The sequence below is a fragment of the Rhinopithecus roxellana genome, chromosome 12 (genome assembly GCF_007565055.1).
Source record: "Rhinopithecus roxellana isolate Shanxi Qingling chromosome 12, ASM756505v1, whole genome shotgun sequence".
NCBI classification, from domain to species: Eukaryota; Metazoa; Chordata; class Mammalia; order Primates; family Cercopithecidae; genus Rhinopithecus; species Rhinopithecus roxellana.
In genome coordinates this window covers 27,026,952-27,046,454 of record NC_044560.1, presented here as the reverse complement: position 1 = coordinate 27,046,454, position 19,503 = coordinate 27,026,952, and the positions used below count along the sequence as shown (strand labels likewise).

Sequence of the window (19,503 nt, the reverse complement as noted above, 5' to 3'; positions counted from 1 at the left end):
TATAAAAAACAGAATTTTTTTTTTTGAGGCAGAGTCTCGCTCTGTCACCCAGGCTGGAGTGCAGTGGCGCGATCTCAGCTCACAGCAACCTCCACCTCCCAGGTTCAAGCAGTTCTCCTGCCTCAGCCTCCAGAGTATCTGGGACTATACAGGCGCATGCTGCCATGCCCGGCTAATTTTTTTTGTATTTTAGCAGAGACGGGATTTCACCGTGTTGCCCAGGCTGGTCACAAACTCCTGAGCTCAGGCAATCTGCCCAGCTCCACCTCCCAAAGTGCTGGGATTACAGGTGGGAGCCACTGCACCTGGCCAAAACAGAATCTTTTATAACACATTCTCTTGCTCCTTCAGTAGTTAGGGTTGGATGTCTTTACTACTGGGTGACACACTTATGTGATTAAAACAAAATACCCCTCCCCACATTTATACACTTAGGCTCACAGTTGCATCATTTGCAATAGGCAAAAGGTGGAAGGAGCCCACGTGTCTACCCATGAAAGAATGGATAAGCAAAATGTGGTCTATCATACAAGGGAGCGTTCTTCAGCTTTCAAAAGGAAGGACAGTCTGATGCATGCTACAACATGGATGAACCTTGAGGACTTGGTGCTAAGTGAAACCAGCCAGACACAAAAGGACAAATATTTTATTATTTCACTTATACAAGGTACTCAGAGTAGTCAGATTCACAGAGACAGGAAGTAGAATGGTGGTCATTAGAGACTGGGATGAGGGGGCAACAGGGAGACAGGGTGCTGTTGTTTCATAGGGACAGAGTTTCAGTTTTGCAAAATGAAAAGAGTTCTGTGGATTGATGGTGTGGCAGCAGTACCACAATGTGAATGCACTCAACACTGAACTGTACCTTAGAAACGGTGAATATGGTGAATTTCATGTTACATGTGTTTTACCATAATTTAAAATATAAAAAGTTGCACTGAATTAGCATGCCTTTGAAAATTGTGGGGAGGTTCCAAGATGGCCAAATAGGAACAGCTCCAGTCTGCAGCTTCCAGCGTGAGTGACGCAGAAGGCAGGTGATTTCTGCATTTCCAACTGAGGTACTGGGTTCATCTCACTGGGGCTTGTCAGACAGTGGGTGCAGCCCACGGAGCAGGGCGGGGCATCGCCTCACCCAGGAAGTGCAAGGGGTCAGGGAATTCCCTTTCCTAGCAAAGGGAAGCCGTGACAGACAGTACCTGGAAAATCGGGACACTCCCACCCTAATACTGTGCTTTTCCAACAGCCTTAGCAAATGGCACACCAGGAGATTATATCCCATGCCTGGCTCGGAGGGTCCCACACCCACGGAGCCTCGCTCACTGCTAGCACAACAGTCTGAGATTGAACTGCAAGGTGGCAGCAAGGCTGGGGGAGGGGCGTCTGCCATTGCTGAGGCTTGAGTAGGTAAACAAAGCAGCTGGGAAGCTCAAACTGGATGGAGCCCACAGCAGCTCAAGGAGGCCTGTCTGCCTCTGTAGACTCTACCTCTGGGGGCAGGGCATAGCTGAACAAAAGACAGCAGAAACTTTTGCAGACATAAACGTCCCTGTCTGACAGCTTTGAAGAGAGTAGTGCTTCTCCCAGCATGGAGTTTGAGATCTGAGAATAGACAGACTGCTCCTCAAGTGGGTCCCTGACCCCTGAGTAGCTTAACTGGGAGACATCTCCCAGTAAGGGCCGACTGACACTTCATACAGCTGGGTGTCCCTCTGAGGCAAAGCTTCCAGAGGAAGGATCAGGCAGCAACATTTACCGTTATGCAATATTTGCTGTTCTGCAGCCTCCGCTGATGATACTCAGGCAAACAGGGTCTGGAGTGGACCTCCAGCAAACTCCAACAGACCTGCAGCTGAGGGTCCTGACTGTTAGAAGGAAAACTAACAAACAGAAAGGACATCCACACCAAAACCCCATCTGTATGTCACCATCATCAAAGACCAAAGGTAGATAAAACCACAAAGATAGGGAGAAACCAGAGCAGAAAAGCTGAAAATACTAAAAATCAGAGCAACTCTTCTCCTTCAAAGGAACACAGCTCCTCAACAGCAATGGAACAAAGCTGGATGGAGAATGACTTTGACGAGTTGAGAGAAGAAGGCTTCAGATGATCAGACGATCATCGGTAATAACAAACTTCTCCGAGCTAAAGGAGGATGTTCGAACCCGTTGCAAAGAAGCTAAAATCCTTGAAAAAAGATTAGATGAATGGCTAACTAGAATAAACATAAACAGTGCAGAGAAGTCCTTAAATTACCCTGATAGAGCTGAAAACCATGGCACAAGAACTATGTGACGCATGCACAAGCTTCAGTAGCCGATTTGATCAAGTGGAAGAAAGGGTATCAGTGATTGAAGATCAAATGAATGAAATGAAGTGAGAAGAGAAGTTTAGAGAAAAAAGAATAAAAAGAAACAAACAAAGCCTCCAAGAAATATGGGACTATGTGAAAAGAACAAATCTACATCTGATTGGTGTACCTGAAAGTGAAGGGGAGAATGAAACCAAGTTGGAAAACACTCTTCAGGATATTATCCAGTAGAACTTCCCCAGCCTAGCGAGGCAGGCCAACATTCACTTTCAGGAAATACAGAGAACTCCACAAAGATACTCCTCAAGAAGAGCAACTCCAAGACACATAAATCACCAAAGTGGAAATGAAGGAAAAAAATGTTAAGGGCAACCAGAGAGAAAGGTCGGGTTACCCACAAAGGGTAGCCCATCAGACTAACAGCAGATCTCTTGGCAGAAACTCTCCAAGCCAGAAGAGAATGGGGGCCAATATTCAACATTCTTAAAGAAAAGAATTTTCAACCCAGAATGTCATATCCAGCCAAACTAAGCTTCATAAGTGAAGGAGAAATAAAATCCTTTACGGACGAACAAATGCTGAGAGATTTTGTCACCACCAGGCCTGCCTTACCAGAGCTTCTGAAGGAAGCACTAAACATGGGAAGGAACAACAGTACCAGCCACTGCAAAAACATGCCAAATTGTAAAGACCATCAATGCTATGAAGAAACTGCATCAACTAACGAGCAAAATAAAAAGCTAACATCATAATGACAGGATCAAATTCACACATAACAATATTAACCTTAAATGTAAATGGGCTAAATGCCCCAGTTAAAAGACACAGACTGGCAAATTGAATAAAGAGTCAAGACCCATCAGTGTGCTGTATTCAGGAGACCCATTTCACATGCAGAGACACACATGGGCTCAAAATAAAGGGATGGAGGAAGATCTACCAAGCAAATGGAAAAAAAAAAAAAAAAACAAGGGTTGCAATCCTAGTCCCTGATGAAACGGACTTTAAACCAACAAAGATCAAAAGAGACAAAGAAGGCCATTACATAATGGTAAAGGGATCAATTCAACAAGAAGAGTTAACTATCCTAAATATATATGCACCCAATACAGGAGCACCCAGATTCATAAAGCAAGTCCTGAGAGACCTGTGAAGAGACTTAGACTCCCACACAATAATAGAGACTTCAACACCCCACTGTCAACATTAGACAGATCAACGAGACAGAAAGTTAACAAGGATATCCAGGACTTGAACTCAGCTCTGCACCAAGCAGACCTAATAGACATCTATAGAACTCTCCACCCCAAATCAACAGAATATACATTCTTCTCAGCACCACATCACACTTATTCCAAAATTGACCACATAGTTGGAAGTAAAGCACTCCTCAACAAATGTAAAAGAATGGAAATTATAACAAACTGTCTCTCAGACCACAGCGCAATCAAACTAGAACTCAAGGTTAGGAAACTTACTCAAAACCGCTCAGCTACATGGAAACTGAACAACCTGCTCCTGTATGACTACTGAGTACATAATAAAATGAAGGCAGAAATAAAGATGTTCTTTGAAACCAATGAGAACAAAGACACAACGTACCAGAATCTCTGGGACACATTTAAAGCAGTGTGTAGAGGGAAATTTATAGCACTAAATGCCCACAAGAGAAAGCAGGAAAGATCTAAAATTGACACCCTAACATCACAATTAAAAGAACTAGAGAAGCAAGAGCAAACACATTCAAAAGCTAGCAGAAGGCAAGAAATAACTAATATCAGAGCAGAATTGAAGGAGACAGAGACACAAAAAACCCTTTAAAAATCAGTGAGTCCAGCAGCTGGTTTTTTTTTGAAAAGATCAACAAAATTAATAGACCGCTAGCAAGACTAATAAAGAAGAAAAGAGAAAAGAATTAAATAGATGCAATAAAATATGACAAAAGGGATATCACCACCGATCCCACAGAAATACAAACTGATATCAGAGACTACTATAAACACCTCTATGCAAATAAACTAGAAAATCGAGAAGAAATGGATAAATTCCTGGACACATACACCTTCCCAAGACTAAACCAGGAAGAAGTTGAATCCCTGAATAGACCAATAACAGGCTCTGAAATTGAGGCAATAATTAACGGCCTACCAATCAAAAAAAGTCCAGGACCAGACGGATTCACAGCCAAATTCTACCAGAGGCACAAAGAGGAGCTGGTACCATTCCTTCTGAAACTATTCCAATCAATAGAAAAAGAGGGAATCCTCCCTAATTCATTTTATGAGGCCAACATCATGCTGATACCAAAGCCTGGCAGAGACACAACAAAAAAAGAGAATTTTAGACCAATATCCCTGATGAACATCGATGCAAAAATCCTCAATAAAATACTGGCAAACTGAATCCAGCAGCACATCAAAAAGCTTATCCACCACGATCAAGTTGGCTTCATTCCTGGGAATGAAGGCTGGTTCAACATATGCAAATCAATAAACATAATCCATCATATAAACAGAACCAAAGACAAAAACCACATGATGATTTCAATAGATGCAGAAAAGGCCTTCGACAAAATTCAACAGCCCTTCATGCTAAAAACTCTCAATAAACTAGGTATTGATGGGATGTATCTCAAAATAATAAGAGCTATTTATGACAAACCCACAGCCAATATCATACTGAATGGGCAAAAACTGGAAGCATTCCCTTTGAAAACTGGCACAAGACAGGGATGCCCTCTCTCACCACTCCTATTCAACATAGTGTTGGAAGTTCGGGCCAGGGCAATCAGACAAGAGAAAGAAATAAAGGGTATTCAGTTAGGAAAAGAGAAAGTCAAATTGTCCCTGTTTACAGATGATATGATTGTATATTTAGAAAACCCCATCATCTTAGCCCAAAATCTCCTTAAGCTGATAAGCAACTTCAGCAAAGTCTCAGGATACAAAATCAATGTGCAAAAATCACAAGCATTCCTATACACCAATAACAGACAAACAGAGAGCCAAATCATGAGTGAACTCCCATTCACAATTGCTTCAAAGAGAATAAAATACCCAGGAATCCAACTTACAAGGGATGTGAAGGACCTCTTCAAGAACTACAAACCACTGCTCAACGAAATAAAAGAGGACACAAACAAATGGAAGAACATTCCATGTTCATGGATAGGAAGAATCAATATTGTGAAAATGGCCATACCACCCAAGGTAATTTATAGATTCAATGCCATCCCCATCAGGCCACCAATGACTTTCTTCACAGAATTGGAAAAAACTAAAGTTCACATGAAACCAAAAAAGAGCCCGCATTGCCAAGACTATCGTAAGCCAAAAGAACAAAGCTGGAGGCATCACACTACCTGACTTCAAACTACACTACAAGCCTACAGTAACAAAAACAGCATGGTACTGGTACCAAAACAGAGATATAGACCAATGGAACAGAATAGAGCCCCCGGAAATAATACCACACATCTACAACCATCTGATCTTTGACAAGCCTGACAAAAACAAGAAATGGGGAAAAGATTCCCTGTTTAATAAATGGTGCTGGGAAAACTGGCTAGCCATATGTAGAAAGCTGAAACTGGATCCCTTCCTTACACCTTATACAAAAATTAATTCAAGATGGATTAAAGACTTAAATGTTAGACCTAAAACCATAAAAACCCTAGAAGAAAACCTAGGCAATACCATTCAGGCCACAGGCATGGGCAAGGTCTTCATGACTAAAACACCAAAAGCAATGGCAACAAAAGCCAAAATTGACAAATGGGATCTAATTAAACTAAAGAGCTTCTGCACAGCAAAAGAAACTGCCATCAGAGTGAACAGGCAACCTACAGAATGGGAGAAAATTTTTACCATCTACCCATCTGACAAAGGGCTAATATCCAGAATCTACAAAGAACTTAAACAAATTTACAAGAAAAAATCAAACAACCCCATCAAAAAGGGGGCAAAGGATATGAACAGACACTTCTCAAAAGAAGACATTTATGCAACCAACAGACACATGAAAAAATGCTCATCATCACTGGCCATCAGAGAAATGCAAATCAAAACCACAATGAGATACCATCTCACACCAGTTAGAATGGTGATCATTAAAAAGTCAGGAGACAACAGGTGCTGGAGAGGATGTGGAGAAATAGGGATGCTTTTACACTGTTGGTGGGACTGTAAAGTAGTTCAACCATTGTGGAAGACGGTGTGGCGATTCCTCAAGGATCTAGAACTAGAAATACCATTTGACCCAGCCATCCCACTACTGGGTATATACCCAAAGGTTTATAAATCATGCTGCTATAAAGACACATGCACATGTATGTTTATTGTGGCACTATTCACAATAGCAAAGACTTGGAACCAAGCCAAATGTCCATCAATGATAGACTGGATTAAGAAAATGTGGCACATATACACCATGAAATACTATGCAGCCATAAAAAAGGATGAGTTCATGTCCTTTGTAGGGACATGAATGAAACTGGAAACCATCATTCTGAGCAAACTATCGCAAGGACAGAAAACCACACACTGCATGTTCTCACTCATCAGTGGAAATTGGACAATGAGAACACTTGGACACAGGGTGGACTTGGACACCGGGGCCTGTTGTGGGGTAGGGGTAGGGGGGAAGGACAGCATTAGGAGATATACCTAATGTAAATGATGAGTTAACGGCTGCAGCACACCAACATGGCACATGTATCCATATGTAACAAACCTGCACGTTGTGCACATGTACCCTAGAACTTAAAGTATAATAATAAATTTTTTAAATTGCACAAACCAACACAAAACGTCAAGTATCTCACAGGTTTCTTTCTAGGACGTGGTGATGGCAATGTTCTGAAAGTGGCTTGTGGTGATGGCTGCACCCCTCTGTAAATACACTAAAATGTGTTGAACTGTATGCTTAAAATGGGCGGGGTTTATGCTGCATAAATTATACTTCTATAAAGCTGTTGAAAACAAGGAATCAAACAAATGCTAAGTTCATGAGGAACCCTGTAGTGTGACGAGCGCACTCACTGCCTTGGTTGTGGTGATGGCTTCACAGGTATATCCACGTGCCCAAACCTAGCAAATGATGTGCTTTGGACATGCACAGTTTTATTGTATGTCAACTATACCTCAATAAAGCTGCATTTTTAAAAAAGCAGCATAGTTATCCACATAAGAATGAATCCCTTATATTTTATTAAACAATGCCCCTTTTGATGGGCATTTAGGTTAAAATGTTATGCCACTACAAATAATACTTCAATAAATAGCTCTGTATGAAAAAAAAGAAATACAGATATTGTACGTCCTCCTCCTCCCCGACTGGCAAGTCACAAAATTAGAATTTCCCATGGAGGGGCCCTGGGAACCTGTAATTTTACTGAACAGCCCCCTCAAATTCTTTTTTTTTTTTTTGAGATGGAGTCTCGCTCTGTCTCCCAGGCTGGAGTGCAGTGGCGCGATCTCCGCTCACTGCAAGCTCCCTCGCCTTCCGGGTTTACGCCATTCTCCTGCCTCAGCCTCCCGAGAAGCTGGGACTACAGGCGCCCACCACCACGCCCGGCTAATTTTTTTGTATTTTTAGTAGAGATGGGGTTTCACCGTGTTCACCAGGATGGTCTGGATCTCCTGACCTCGTGATCCGCCTGCCTCAGCCTCCCAAAGTGCTGGGATTACAGGCGTGAGCCACCGCATCCGGCCCTCAAATTCTTATAATCTGACATGTTTAGGGTAACACTGGCTCGGACTTCACAGACTTGGCTTTTCAGGTGCTCACGTGTTGAGCGTCTACTTGGACACTGAGTTTCAGGCTCTACAGACATTCTCTCGATGCCATGTGCCGTTAAGAAGGCAGAGACCTGGGCATATGAAGAAGTCTGGCCCAGGTCACAGAGCTAGGAAGGAGCAGAGCGCTGATCTGCCTAAAAATGAAATCCATCTCTGCATTTTCAAAAACACACCTTTTTTTCTGCCTCCTCTCAGGAAGTTGGACATTTTTGGAAAACTCTGGTTCCATGTGAGCCAAGATGCAACTCCAAGAAATGCCCAGAAGAGGGTGCTAAGATTCTCTCCTTCCTGGGACCCGCCAGAATGACTCAGAACTCCAGAGGGTCGACTCTGTCGCTACGGCCTGTGTGCAGCCTGGGATCACAGTGGCACCGTTGCGGATGAGCGCCACCCTGCGGCTGCATCTGAGTGCCGGGCTGCACGAAGGTGACAGGGCCCCTCTATCCCCCAGTGGCCCAGACTCACCGGAGGTGGGTTTTCAACGACCAGTTCATAGGTCAGCCCTGCAGACCCAAATCTCAGGATGTCTCCAGGGATGAGCTTCACAGCCACGTTCTGAATGTGGCACTCGTTGACAAACGTGCCGTTGCGGGAATTGAAGTCCTGGAGAACAAAGCTGCACTCCGCCTCGTTATATTCGATGAGTGCATGGTGGTTGTCGATGTCAGGAGACTGCAACAGAGAAGGAGGACAGTCGTAGCCGTGAAAACAAAAATGACACGGCCCCTAATGTTTCCAGCTGAGTGCTTTACCTGTGTTGCTGCCACCAGATCATCAAGACAATCCTCATTTTAAAAGGAGGACGCTGAAGATCAGAGAGGTTAAGTGACTTGCGCAAGGCCACACAGCTAGTGCATGAAGGAGCTGGGATATGTGCTCTGTCTGACACCAGACCTGGGGACAGGTACCTAAGTTGTTGGGTGGGAAAATCAGGCAACACAAAGGCAAAGGGATCTTGGGAGAGTCTTATTGGGCAAATACTCCCAGGGAATTGGCCATTTTCTTTTCTTTTTGTTTGTTTTTATTATGATTTTTTTAAATTTTACTAAAATTGAAAATGGTCAAGGAATTGGCCATTTTCTATTTCCCTAACTCTACATGGGTACTTATGGTGGCACTCAGTACCAGGACAGGAGGCAGAAATGGCCCAAACAAGAAATAGAAAAAAGCACTAAAGAAGCCATTACCGTTACTTATAGTCCCACCCCAACCAGCAACAGTCATGGTTAACATTGAGGTTCACATCCTTCCACGTTTTTTTCTATGCTTATGTTCTTTTAATTTTTTTAAAACAAAATTAATCACACCTACATACATAGTTTTATAACTACCTTTTTTAAAAACCTTGACGTACAATAAACATTTCCCATGTGATTAGTTATTTCCATTGCTTCTTAAAAGCGACTCAGGATTTGCCTAACCACAGATGACCTGCTTTTCAAAAGGGGGCTTGGGGCCGGGCACGGTGGCTCACGCCTGTAATCCCAGCACTTTGGGAGGCCGAGGCGGGCGGATCACGAGGTCAGGAGATGGAGACCATCCTTGCTAACATGGTGAAATTCCATCTCTACTAAAAAATACAAAAAATTAGTCAGGCTTGGTGGCGGGCGCCTGTAGTCCCAGCTACTTGGGAGGCTGAGGCAGGAGAATGGCGTGAACCCAGGAACCAGAGCTTGCAGTGAGCTGAGATCACACCACTGCACTCCAGCCTGGGCGACAGAGCAAGACTCCGTCTCAAAAAAACAAACAGTGGGGGGGCTTGGTGAGACCATGTTTCCCCAAAGGAAAGGGGCCCCAGCCAGTGCGTCTGCGAACTGATGGCGGGGGACAGAAGCTCCTCTGTAATTTTACTTTAATAAGGGGTTGAGCAAAGCTCAGCACAAAGGAGGTGACTGCATGTTCCCCTGGCCCCAGGACCCTGGAGGGATGAAGGGAAATGATTCGACTGTGAGCTGCAGGGCACACTGAAGTCGTCTTTCTTTTTCTTTTTTTTTTTTTTTTTGAGACAGAGTCTCCCTTTGTCACCCAGGCTGGAGTGCAGTGGCATGATCTCGGCTCACTGCAACCTCCGCCTCCTGGGTTCAAGGAATTCTTCTGCCTCAGCCTCCCGAGTAGCTGGGACTACAGGCGTGTGCCACCATGCCCAGCTAATTTTTGTACTTTTAGTAGAGACGGGGTTTCACCATATTGACTAGGCTGGTCTCAAACTCCTGACCTCGTGATCTGCACTCCTTGGCCTCGCAAAGTGCTAGGATTACAGGTGTGAGCCATCGTGCCTGGCCAAAGTCTTCATCTTTTAAGGGCACTGTCAACCACACATCCATGCCACTTGAGACTTCGCAATTACTTTCTAAGTTTATCTTCTCAGGGTGCCCTGTCCAGTTTTTATATAAAAGTACTTACTTGCACTTAGACATCTAAAGTTCCATCATATAACAATCAAGAGCTTATATTAATAATAGAATATATGAATATGTATACTAGAGTAACAATAAAACATATTACTTACACATTACAAGCCAGGAAATTGCTTAGTGTTTTATTACATTGTCTTATTTCATCTTCACAACAATCTAGAGATAGTTTCCCATTTGGTAGATAGGGAAACTGAGGTACAGAATGAATTTACCCAAAGTCACCCAGCTTGACAAGTCACCTGGCTTGTACTCAGGTTTGCCTGATTCAAATGTCTGTGCTGTTACCCACTTTCCAGATTTTTGCCAAACACTTTACCACCCAAAATATGAAAACACAAAAGAAAGCTGAAGTAGCCATAATAACGGCGGCCAAGGCAGATTCCAGAACAAGAAAAACTGGGGATAAAGAGAAGCTTTAGGCCAGGTGCGGTGGCTCATGCCTGTAATCCTAGCACTTTGGGAGGCCCAGGCGGGCAGATCCCCTGAGGTCAGGAGTGTGAGACCAGCCTGGCCAACATGGTGAAACCCCGTCTCTACTAAAAATACAAAAATTAGCCGGGTGTGGTGGCGCATACTTGTAATCTCAGCTACTTAGGAGGCTGCGGAAGGAGAATCGCTTGACCCCAGTAGGTGGAGGTTGCAGTGAGCCGAGACAACGCCATTACACTCCAGCCTGGGTGATATGAGCAAAACTCAAAAACAAAAACAAAAACAAACAAACAAAAAAAACAAGAGAGCCATAAATAATGGTAAAGGGGCAATTCTCTAAAAAGACATAACAATTCTTGATGTGTATGCACCTAACAACAGAGTGCCAAAATACACAAGGCAAAAATGGATAGAACTGCAAAGAAAAATAGGCCGGGCGCGGTGGCTCCAGCCTGTAATCCCAGCACTTTGGGAGGCCGAGACGGGCGGATCACGAGGTCAGGAGATCAAGACCATCCTGGCTAACACAGTGAAATCCCGTCTCTACTAAAAATACAAAAACTAGGCGGGCAAGGTGGCGGGCGCCTGTAGTCCCAGCTACTCAGGAGGCTGAGGCAGGAGAATGGCGTAAACCCGGGAGGCGGAGCTTGCAGTGAGCTGAGATCCGGCCACTGCACTCCAGTCCGGGCGACAGAGTGAGACTCTGCCTCAAAAAAAAAAAAAAAAAGAAAAGAAAAGAAAAAGAAAAATAGATAAGCCCAATATGATAGCTGAAACTTCCACAATCCTCTGTCAGTAATTAGCAGAGCCAGCAGGCAGAAAATTAGTAAAGACACAGTTACACTGAACACCACCGTCAATCGACAAGATCTCATGGATATTCATGGAACACTTAACCCAACAACAACAAGGTGCACGTTCTTCCTGGGCTGACGTGGGGCTGACGTGCGGCTGACATGGGGCTGACGTGGAACACTCACTACGTATACCACATTCTGAGCCATAAAACACACCTCAATGAATTTAAAAGAATAGAAATCACGTAGAGTATGCTCTCAGACCACAATGGAAGTAAACTTGAAATCAGTAATAGAAAGATAGGTGGAAAATCCCAAAACATTTGGAGATTAAACAACACACTTCTAAATAACACACAGTGAAGGAAGAACTCTCAGGAGAAATTAAAAATATCTTAACTAAATGAAAATGAAAATACAACTTAAAATTTGTGGGAAGCAGTGAAAGCAGTGCTTACAGGGAAATTTATAGCCTTGAACGCATACACAAGAAAAGAAGAAAGATCTGAAATCAATAATCAAAGTTTCTACCTTAGGAGACTAGAGGAAGAAGAGCAATATAAGCCTAACACAGACAGAAGAACTGAAAGAAAAATTAGATCAGAAATGAATGAAATTGAAGACAATAGAGAGAATCAAAGAAAACAAAAATTGGTTCTTTGGAAAGATCAATAGAACTGACAAACCTCTAGTAGGTAACCAAAAAAAAAAGAGAGAGACACAAATTATGGATATCAGACATGAAAGAGAGGCCATCGCAACTGATCCCATGGATATATATAATAGAATATTTATGAAAACATATTTTATGTTCATATTTATATGCTATAAAACATTTTATATAAATATTTCTATAACACATATTTTATATATTAATATTTATATATTTATAATATATACAATATTTATTATATAAATATTTATGTTTATAATTTATATATTAATTATATTATTGTTTTATATATTATTTATAATGATATATAAAGGAATATTATAAATAGCTCTCTGTCCACAAATTTGATAACTTAGATGAAATGAACCAATTTCTTGAGACACAACCTACCCAAACTCATACAAAGAGGAATAGATGATCTGGGCCCTTATCTATTAAAGAATTTGAATCAATAGTTAATAACCTTCTAAAACAGAAAGCACCAGGCCCAGATGGGTTCCCTGGTGAATTCTATCAAAAATTTAAGGAAGAAATGATACCAGCTCCCTACAATCTCTTCTAGAAAATAGAAGCAGGGGGAATACTTCCTAACTTATTCTGGGAGGCCAATATCACCTGAATACTCAATCAAGATAAAGACATTACAAGGAAGAAAAACTACAAGCCAATCTCTCTCACATACATAGACGCAAAGTCTTCAACAAAATATTAGCGAATATAATCCAACACTAAAAAAATAATTATACACCACAACCATTGGATTGGATTTATTCCAGGTGTTTGAGAACTGATTTGGTGTTTGAAAATCAATTAATGCAATCCATTGCATCAAGAGGCTAAAGAAAAAAATAAATGGGGAGCTATATTCTTTTATTTGTAATTACCAAGTGAAATATGTTTAAAATATTTTCATATGCTTATTTGCCATCTGTATATCTTCTTTGGCAAAGTATCTGTTCAGATCTTTTGTCCATCTTTAATTTGGGCTGTTTTCTTATTGTTGGGTTTTAAGACTCATTTATTTTGGATACATGTTTATAGCATCTTTATTCATAATTGCCAAAAACTGGAAGCAACCAAAATGTTCTTCAGAAGGTAAATGGATAAACAAACTGGTACATACATACAATGAAACATTAGTCAATGATAAAAAGAAGTGAGCTCTCAAGCCACAAAAAGATACAGAGGAACTTTAAATGCATCTTGCTTAGTGAAAAAAGCTAATCTAAAAGGGCTACATATTGTAAGATTTCAACTACATGAAACTTTTAAAGAGATAAAACTATAGAAAGATTTGTGGTTGCCAGGGTTCATGGGAAGGTGGGGGGCTGTGTTGAGCAGTTAAGGCACAGGGGAACTTTAGGGCAGTGCAACTATTCTGTATGATTCTGTATTGGTGAATACCTGACATCATGCCTATGTCAAAACCCATAGAATGTTATAATGTGAAGAATGAATCCTAATTTAAACTCTGGGCTTGAGTTAATAATGGCATATGAATATTGATTCATCAATTGAAACAAATGTATCATGGTAAGGAAGATGTTAATGATAGGGGAAACTGTGTGTTTTTTTATGTGTGAGTGTGGTGGGGGAGGGGTTGTTATATGTGGGAACTCTCTGTACTATCTGCTCAACTTTCTGTGAACCTATAACTGCTAAAAAAAAAAAAAAAAAGTCTAGGCCAGGCATGTTGGCTCATGCCTGAAATGCCAGCACTTTGCAGGGCCGAGACAGGAGGCTTGAACCCAGGAGTTCAAGATCAGCCTGGGCAACATAGGGAGACCCTATCTCTACAAAAATAAAAAAAATTAGCCAGCTGTGGTTGTGCACACCTGTGGTCTTAACTACTTGGGAGGCTGAGGTGGGAGGACTGCTTTGGCACAGGAAGTTGAAGCTGCAGTGAGCCATGATGGCAGCACCACACTCCAGCCTGGGCAACAGAGCAAGACCCAGTCTCAAAACAAACAAACAAACAAATAAAGTTTATTAAATAAACATGAAAATATATTAGCTCTTTGGGAAATGGTACCCACATCATCTTCATCTCCATTCCTATTGACCACATTTCTTTGAGTTCTAAGAACTCTCTCTCTTTTTTTTTTTTTTTTTGAGACGGAGTCTTGCTCTGTCACCCAGGCTGGAGTGCAGTGACGCGATCCTGCCTCACTGCAACCTCTGCCTCCCAGGTTCAAGCGATTCTCCTGCCTCAGCCTCCTAAGTAGCTGGGATTACAGGGGCGTGCCACCACACTCAGCTAATTTTGTATTTTTAGTAGAGACAGGGTTTCACTATGTTAGCCAGGCTGGTCTCAAACTCCGGACCTCAAGTGATCCACCTGCCTCAGCCTCCAAAAGTGCTGGGATTGCAGGTATGAGCCACTGTACACAGCCTATGAACTCTCAATAACTCATCAAAGAGATAAATTCTATGTGTTGCATTTTGTTCTTCTCTTCCCAAATCCCATTACTTTCAGCTCCTCAAAAGCTGTCAAGCTGTGATTAAGAAATCAAAGCCAGGCCGGGCTCGGTGGCTCACGCCTGTAATCCCAGCACTTTGGGAGGCCGAGACAGGTGGATCACAAGGTCAGGAGATTGAGACCATCCTGGCTAACACGGTGAAACCCTGTCTCTACTTAAAATACATAAAAAAAAAAAATTAGCCGGGCGCAGTGGCGGGTGCCTGTAGTCCCAGCTACAAAGGAGGCTGAGGCAGGAGAATGGTGTGAACCCGGGAAGTGGAGCTTGCAGTGAGTGGAGATCATGCCACTGCACTCCAGCCTGGGAGACAGAGCAAGACTCTGTCTCAAAAAAAAAAAAAAAAAAAAAAGAAAAGAAAAGAAAAGAAAAGAAATTAAAGCCAGCAGGAAGTTTTGGATGATACCACAAAATGGGACAAGCCTCTGCCTCGTGTTAGGCCAAGGGAGAGTTTCTGAGAACTGCCTGATAATATCACTCCCTCTTGTATTTAGATAATTACAAAAACTGATGTTGGTAGAAAGCTCTGCTGCTAACATAGGCTGAATGTATAAGCTCCACTCTGCTGAGCTGTCTCATTATGAGATTAACTGCTGTTCTGTTTTTATTATTAGCAGCAGCTAACATATTTTGAGAACTTCCTGTGAACTGGGCCTTACCAAAGCACTTTGTATTCCTTCCCTCATTTAATCTGCAAAACAGCCCTTTACAGGGAGTTCTACTATCATCTCCATATTACAGCTGGAGAAGCTGAGACTCAAAAGGCAAAGTAAGAGACCAGCATTACCCTGTCACTAAAACCAGACAAAGACATTAGAAGAAAACTATAGACCAATATCCCTAATGAATACTGATGCAAAAATCTTCAACAAACTATTAGCAAACAGAATTCAACAGCTTATTAAAAGGATTATACACCATGACCAAGTGGGATTTATTCCTGGAATGCAGGGATGGTTCAACATGAAAATCAATCTGTGTAACATAACACATTAACAGAATGAAAAGGAAAAACCAGATGACTATCTTGACTGATGGAGAAAAAGCACTTGGCAAAATTTAACACTCTTTCCATGACAAAAACACTAAAAAAAAAAACCAAAAAAACAAAAAACTAGTAATAGAAGAAAACTACATCAACATAATAAAGGCCATATATGAAAAGTCCATAGCTAACATAATTCTCCATGGTGAAAGACTAAGACTTTTCCTCTAAGACCAGGAACAAGATAAAGATGCCCACCCTCACCACTTCTATTTGAAATAGCACTGGAAGTCCTAGCCAGAGCAGTTAGAAAAGAAAAAGAAGTGAAAGGCATTCAATATATTCCAGAAGTAAAATTGCTTCTATTGTTGGACAACATGATTTTTATATGTAGAAAGCCCTAAAGATTACACACACACACAAACACATACACATATACATACAACACTGAATTCATAAATATTCATAATAAATAATTTCTTTATGAATATTTCATAATAAATAATTCATAAGTGAATTCAGTGAAGTTGCAGGATACAAAATCAGCATGCAAAAATCACTGGTACACTAATCACTATACACTAATAATGTGTGGGGAAAAGAAAGAGAGATCAGACTGTTACTGTGTCTATACAGAAAGAAGTAGACATAAGAGACTCCATTTGGTTCTGTATTTGAGATGCTGTTAATCTGTGGCCCTACCCCCAACCTTGTCCTTGCAAGAGACATGTGCTGTGGTGACTCAAGGTTTAATGGATTTGGGGCTGTGCAGGGTGTGCTTTGTTAAACAAGTGCCTGAAGGCAGTATGCTTGTGAAAAGTCATCACCATTCTCTTAATCTCAAGTACCCAGGGACACATACACTGTCAAAGGTCGAAGGTCGCAAGGACCTCTGCTTAGGAAAGCTAGGTATTGTCCAAGGTTTCTCCCCATGTGATAGTCTGAAATATGGTCTCGTGGGAAGGGAAAGACCTGATCGTCACCCAGCCTGACACCCATGAAGGGTCTGTGCTGAGGAGGATTAGTATAAAAGGAAAGAAGGCCTCTTGGCAGTTGAGATAGAGAAAAGCATCTGTCTCCTGCCCGTCCCTGGGCAATGGAACATCTCGGTGTAAAACCCAATTGTATGTTCTATTTATTGAGATGGGAGAAAACCTCCTTAGGCTGAAGGTGGGACTTGCTAGCAGCAATGCTGCTCTTTATGCGCTAAAAAGGTTTATGGAGATGTTTGCATACGCATATCAAGGCACAGCACTTTTCCTTAAACGTATTCATGTCACAGAGATCTTTATTCATATGTCTTACTGCTGACCTCCCTACTATGATCTTATTATCCTGCCACTTCCCCTTTTCCGAGATGGTAAAGATAATGATCAATAAATACTGAGGGAACTCAGAGACCGGTGCTGGCCCAGGTCCTCTGTATGCTGAGCGCAGGTCCCCTGGGCCCACTTTTTCTTTCTCTATACTTTGTCTCTGTGTCTCATTTCTTTTCTCAAGTATCTCGTTCCACCTAACGAGAAACCCCCACAGATGTGGAGGGGCAGGCCACCCCTTCAATAATGAACAAGCCAAAAAGTAAAATAAGAAAATTCCATTTACAATAGCATCAAAAAGAATAAAATATTAGAAATAAACTTAATCAAGGAGGCAACAGACTTGTTCATTGAAAACTACACAATGTTGCTGAAAGAAATTAAAGAAGACACAAATAAATGGAAAGACAACCCATGTTCATGAATTGGAAGACCTAATATTGTTTAGAACATCAATACTATCCAAGTAACCTACAGATTGAATGCAATCGTTATCAAAATCCCAATGGTGTTCTTTTTTTCCCAGAAATAGAGAATTTTATTCTAAAATGTATATGGATTCTCGAAGGAAACTTGAAGAGCCAAAACAGTCTTGAAAAAGAACAACAGTTGGAAGTGTCATACTTCCTGGTTTCAAAAGTTATTAAAAAGAGAGAGTAATCCAAATAGTGTGGGCCTGGTATTTATGCCAGACACACACACAGGGAAACAGATTAGAAAGCTCCCAAATAAACCTTTGCATATATGGTCAAATGATTTTCGACAAGGGTGTCAATACTATTCAATGGTGGAAAGGACAGTCTTTGGAACAAATGATGCTGGGAAAATTGGATATCCACATGTATTAGTAAAAGAATGAAACTAGGCCGGGCACAGTGGCTCACACCTGTAATCCCAGCACTTTGGAAGGCCGAGGTGGGCAGATCACAAGGTCAGGAGATCGAGACCATCCTGGCTAACACAGTGAAACCCCGTCTCCACTAAAAATACAAAAAATTAGCCGAGCGTGGTGGCGGGCGCCTGTAGTCCCAACTACTCGGGAGCTGAGGCAGGAGAATGGCGTGAACCCGGGAGGCGGAGCTTGCAGTGAGCAGAGATGGCGCCACTGCACTCCAGCCTGGACGACAGAGCAAGACTCTGTCTCAGGAAAAAAAAAAAAAAAAAAAAAGAATAAAGCTGGACCCTTAACTTACACCATAAACAAAAATTAGTTCAAAATGGATCAATGATCTAAACATAAGAGCTAACACTATAAAACCCTTAAGAGAAAACATAGAAGAAAAGCTTCAGGACAATAGATTTGACACTTATTTCTTGGCAATGACACCGAGAACACAGGCAACAAAAGTAAACATAGATAAACTGGACGACATTAACATGAAAACTTCTGTGTATCGAAGGATACACTCAACATAGTGAAAAGGCAACCTACAGAATGGAAGAAAATATTTACAAATCACACCTCTGAAAAGGGGTTAACATCCATGATATATAAAGAACCCCACAACTCAACAGTAACAAAACCAAAATAACCCTATCACAAATGTGCAAATGGACTTTCTCCAAAGAAGATACACAAATGGCCAACAAGCATATGAAAAGAATGCTCAAGATCACAAATCATTAAGAAATGCAAACCAAAACCACAAGGAGATACCACTTTGCACCCATTAGGATGGCTACTATAAAAACACAGAAAATAAATGTTGGCGAGGATGTGGAGATATTAAACCCTCGTGCACTGTGGCTGGGAATGTAAAATAGTGCAGTCACTGTGGAAACAATATTGTGGTTCCTCAAAAATTTAATAATAGAATTACCATATGATCTGGCAATGCCACTTCCGGGTATATATTCAAAAGAATTGAAAGTAGGGTCTCAAAGAGACATTTGTACAGTCATGTTCCTGGCAGCATTATTCACAGTAGCCAAAAGATGAAAGCAACCCAGGTGTCCATGGACAGATAAAAGGATAAACAAAATGTGGTCCATCCAAACAATGGATGTTATTTAGCTTTTAAAAGAAAATGCCACAACATGGATGAACCATGAGAACATACGCTAGTGAAATAAAGCAATCACAAAATACATATTGTGGCTGGGCAGGGTGGCTTACACCTGTAATCCCAGCACTTTGTGAGGCTGAGGTAGGAGGATTACTTGAGCCCAGGCGTTAGAGGCCAGTCTGGAAACATAGTGAGACCTCGTTTCCAGCTCTCCTACTTCCTAGTGGGGTGACCTTGGGCAAGTGATCTATTCCCTTGGGACCTCAGTTTCCTCATCTGTAAACAGGGATAAT

At 41.7% G+C, this 19,503-nt stretch overlaps 1 protein-coding gene across 1 annotated transcript in view; it reads right to left on the bottom strand.

The window, feature by feature from the left end:
* The window catches only part of FHAD1 (forkhead associated phosphopeptide binding domain 1), a 160,624-nt gene that overhangs the window by 125,430 nt on the left and 15,691 nt on the right, over positions 1-19,503 (bottom strand). The window contains exon 3 of the mRNA XM_010370076.2: positions 8,576-8,782. Coding sequence (XP_010368378.1) covers positions 8,576-8,782 — 207 coding nt within the window. The remainder of the gene's footprint in view (positions 1-8,575; positions 8,783-19,503) is intronic.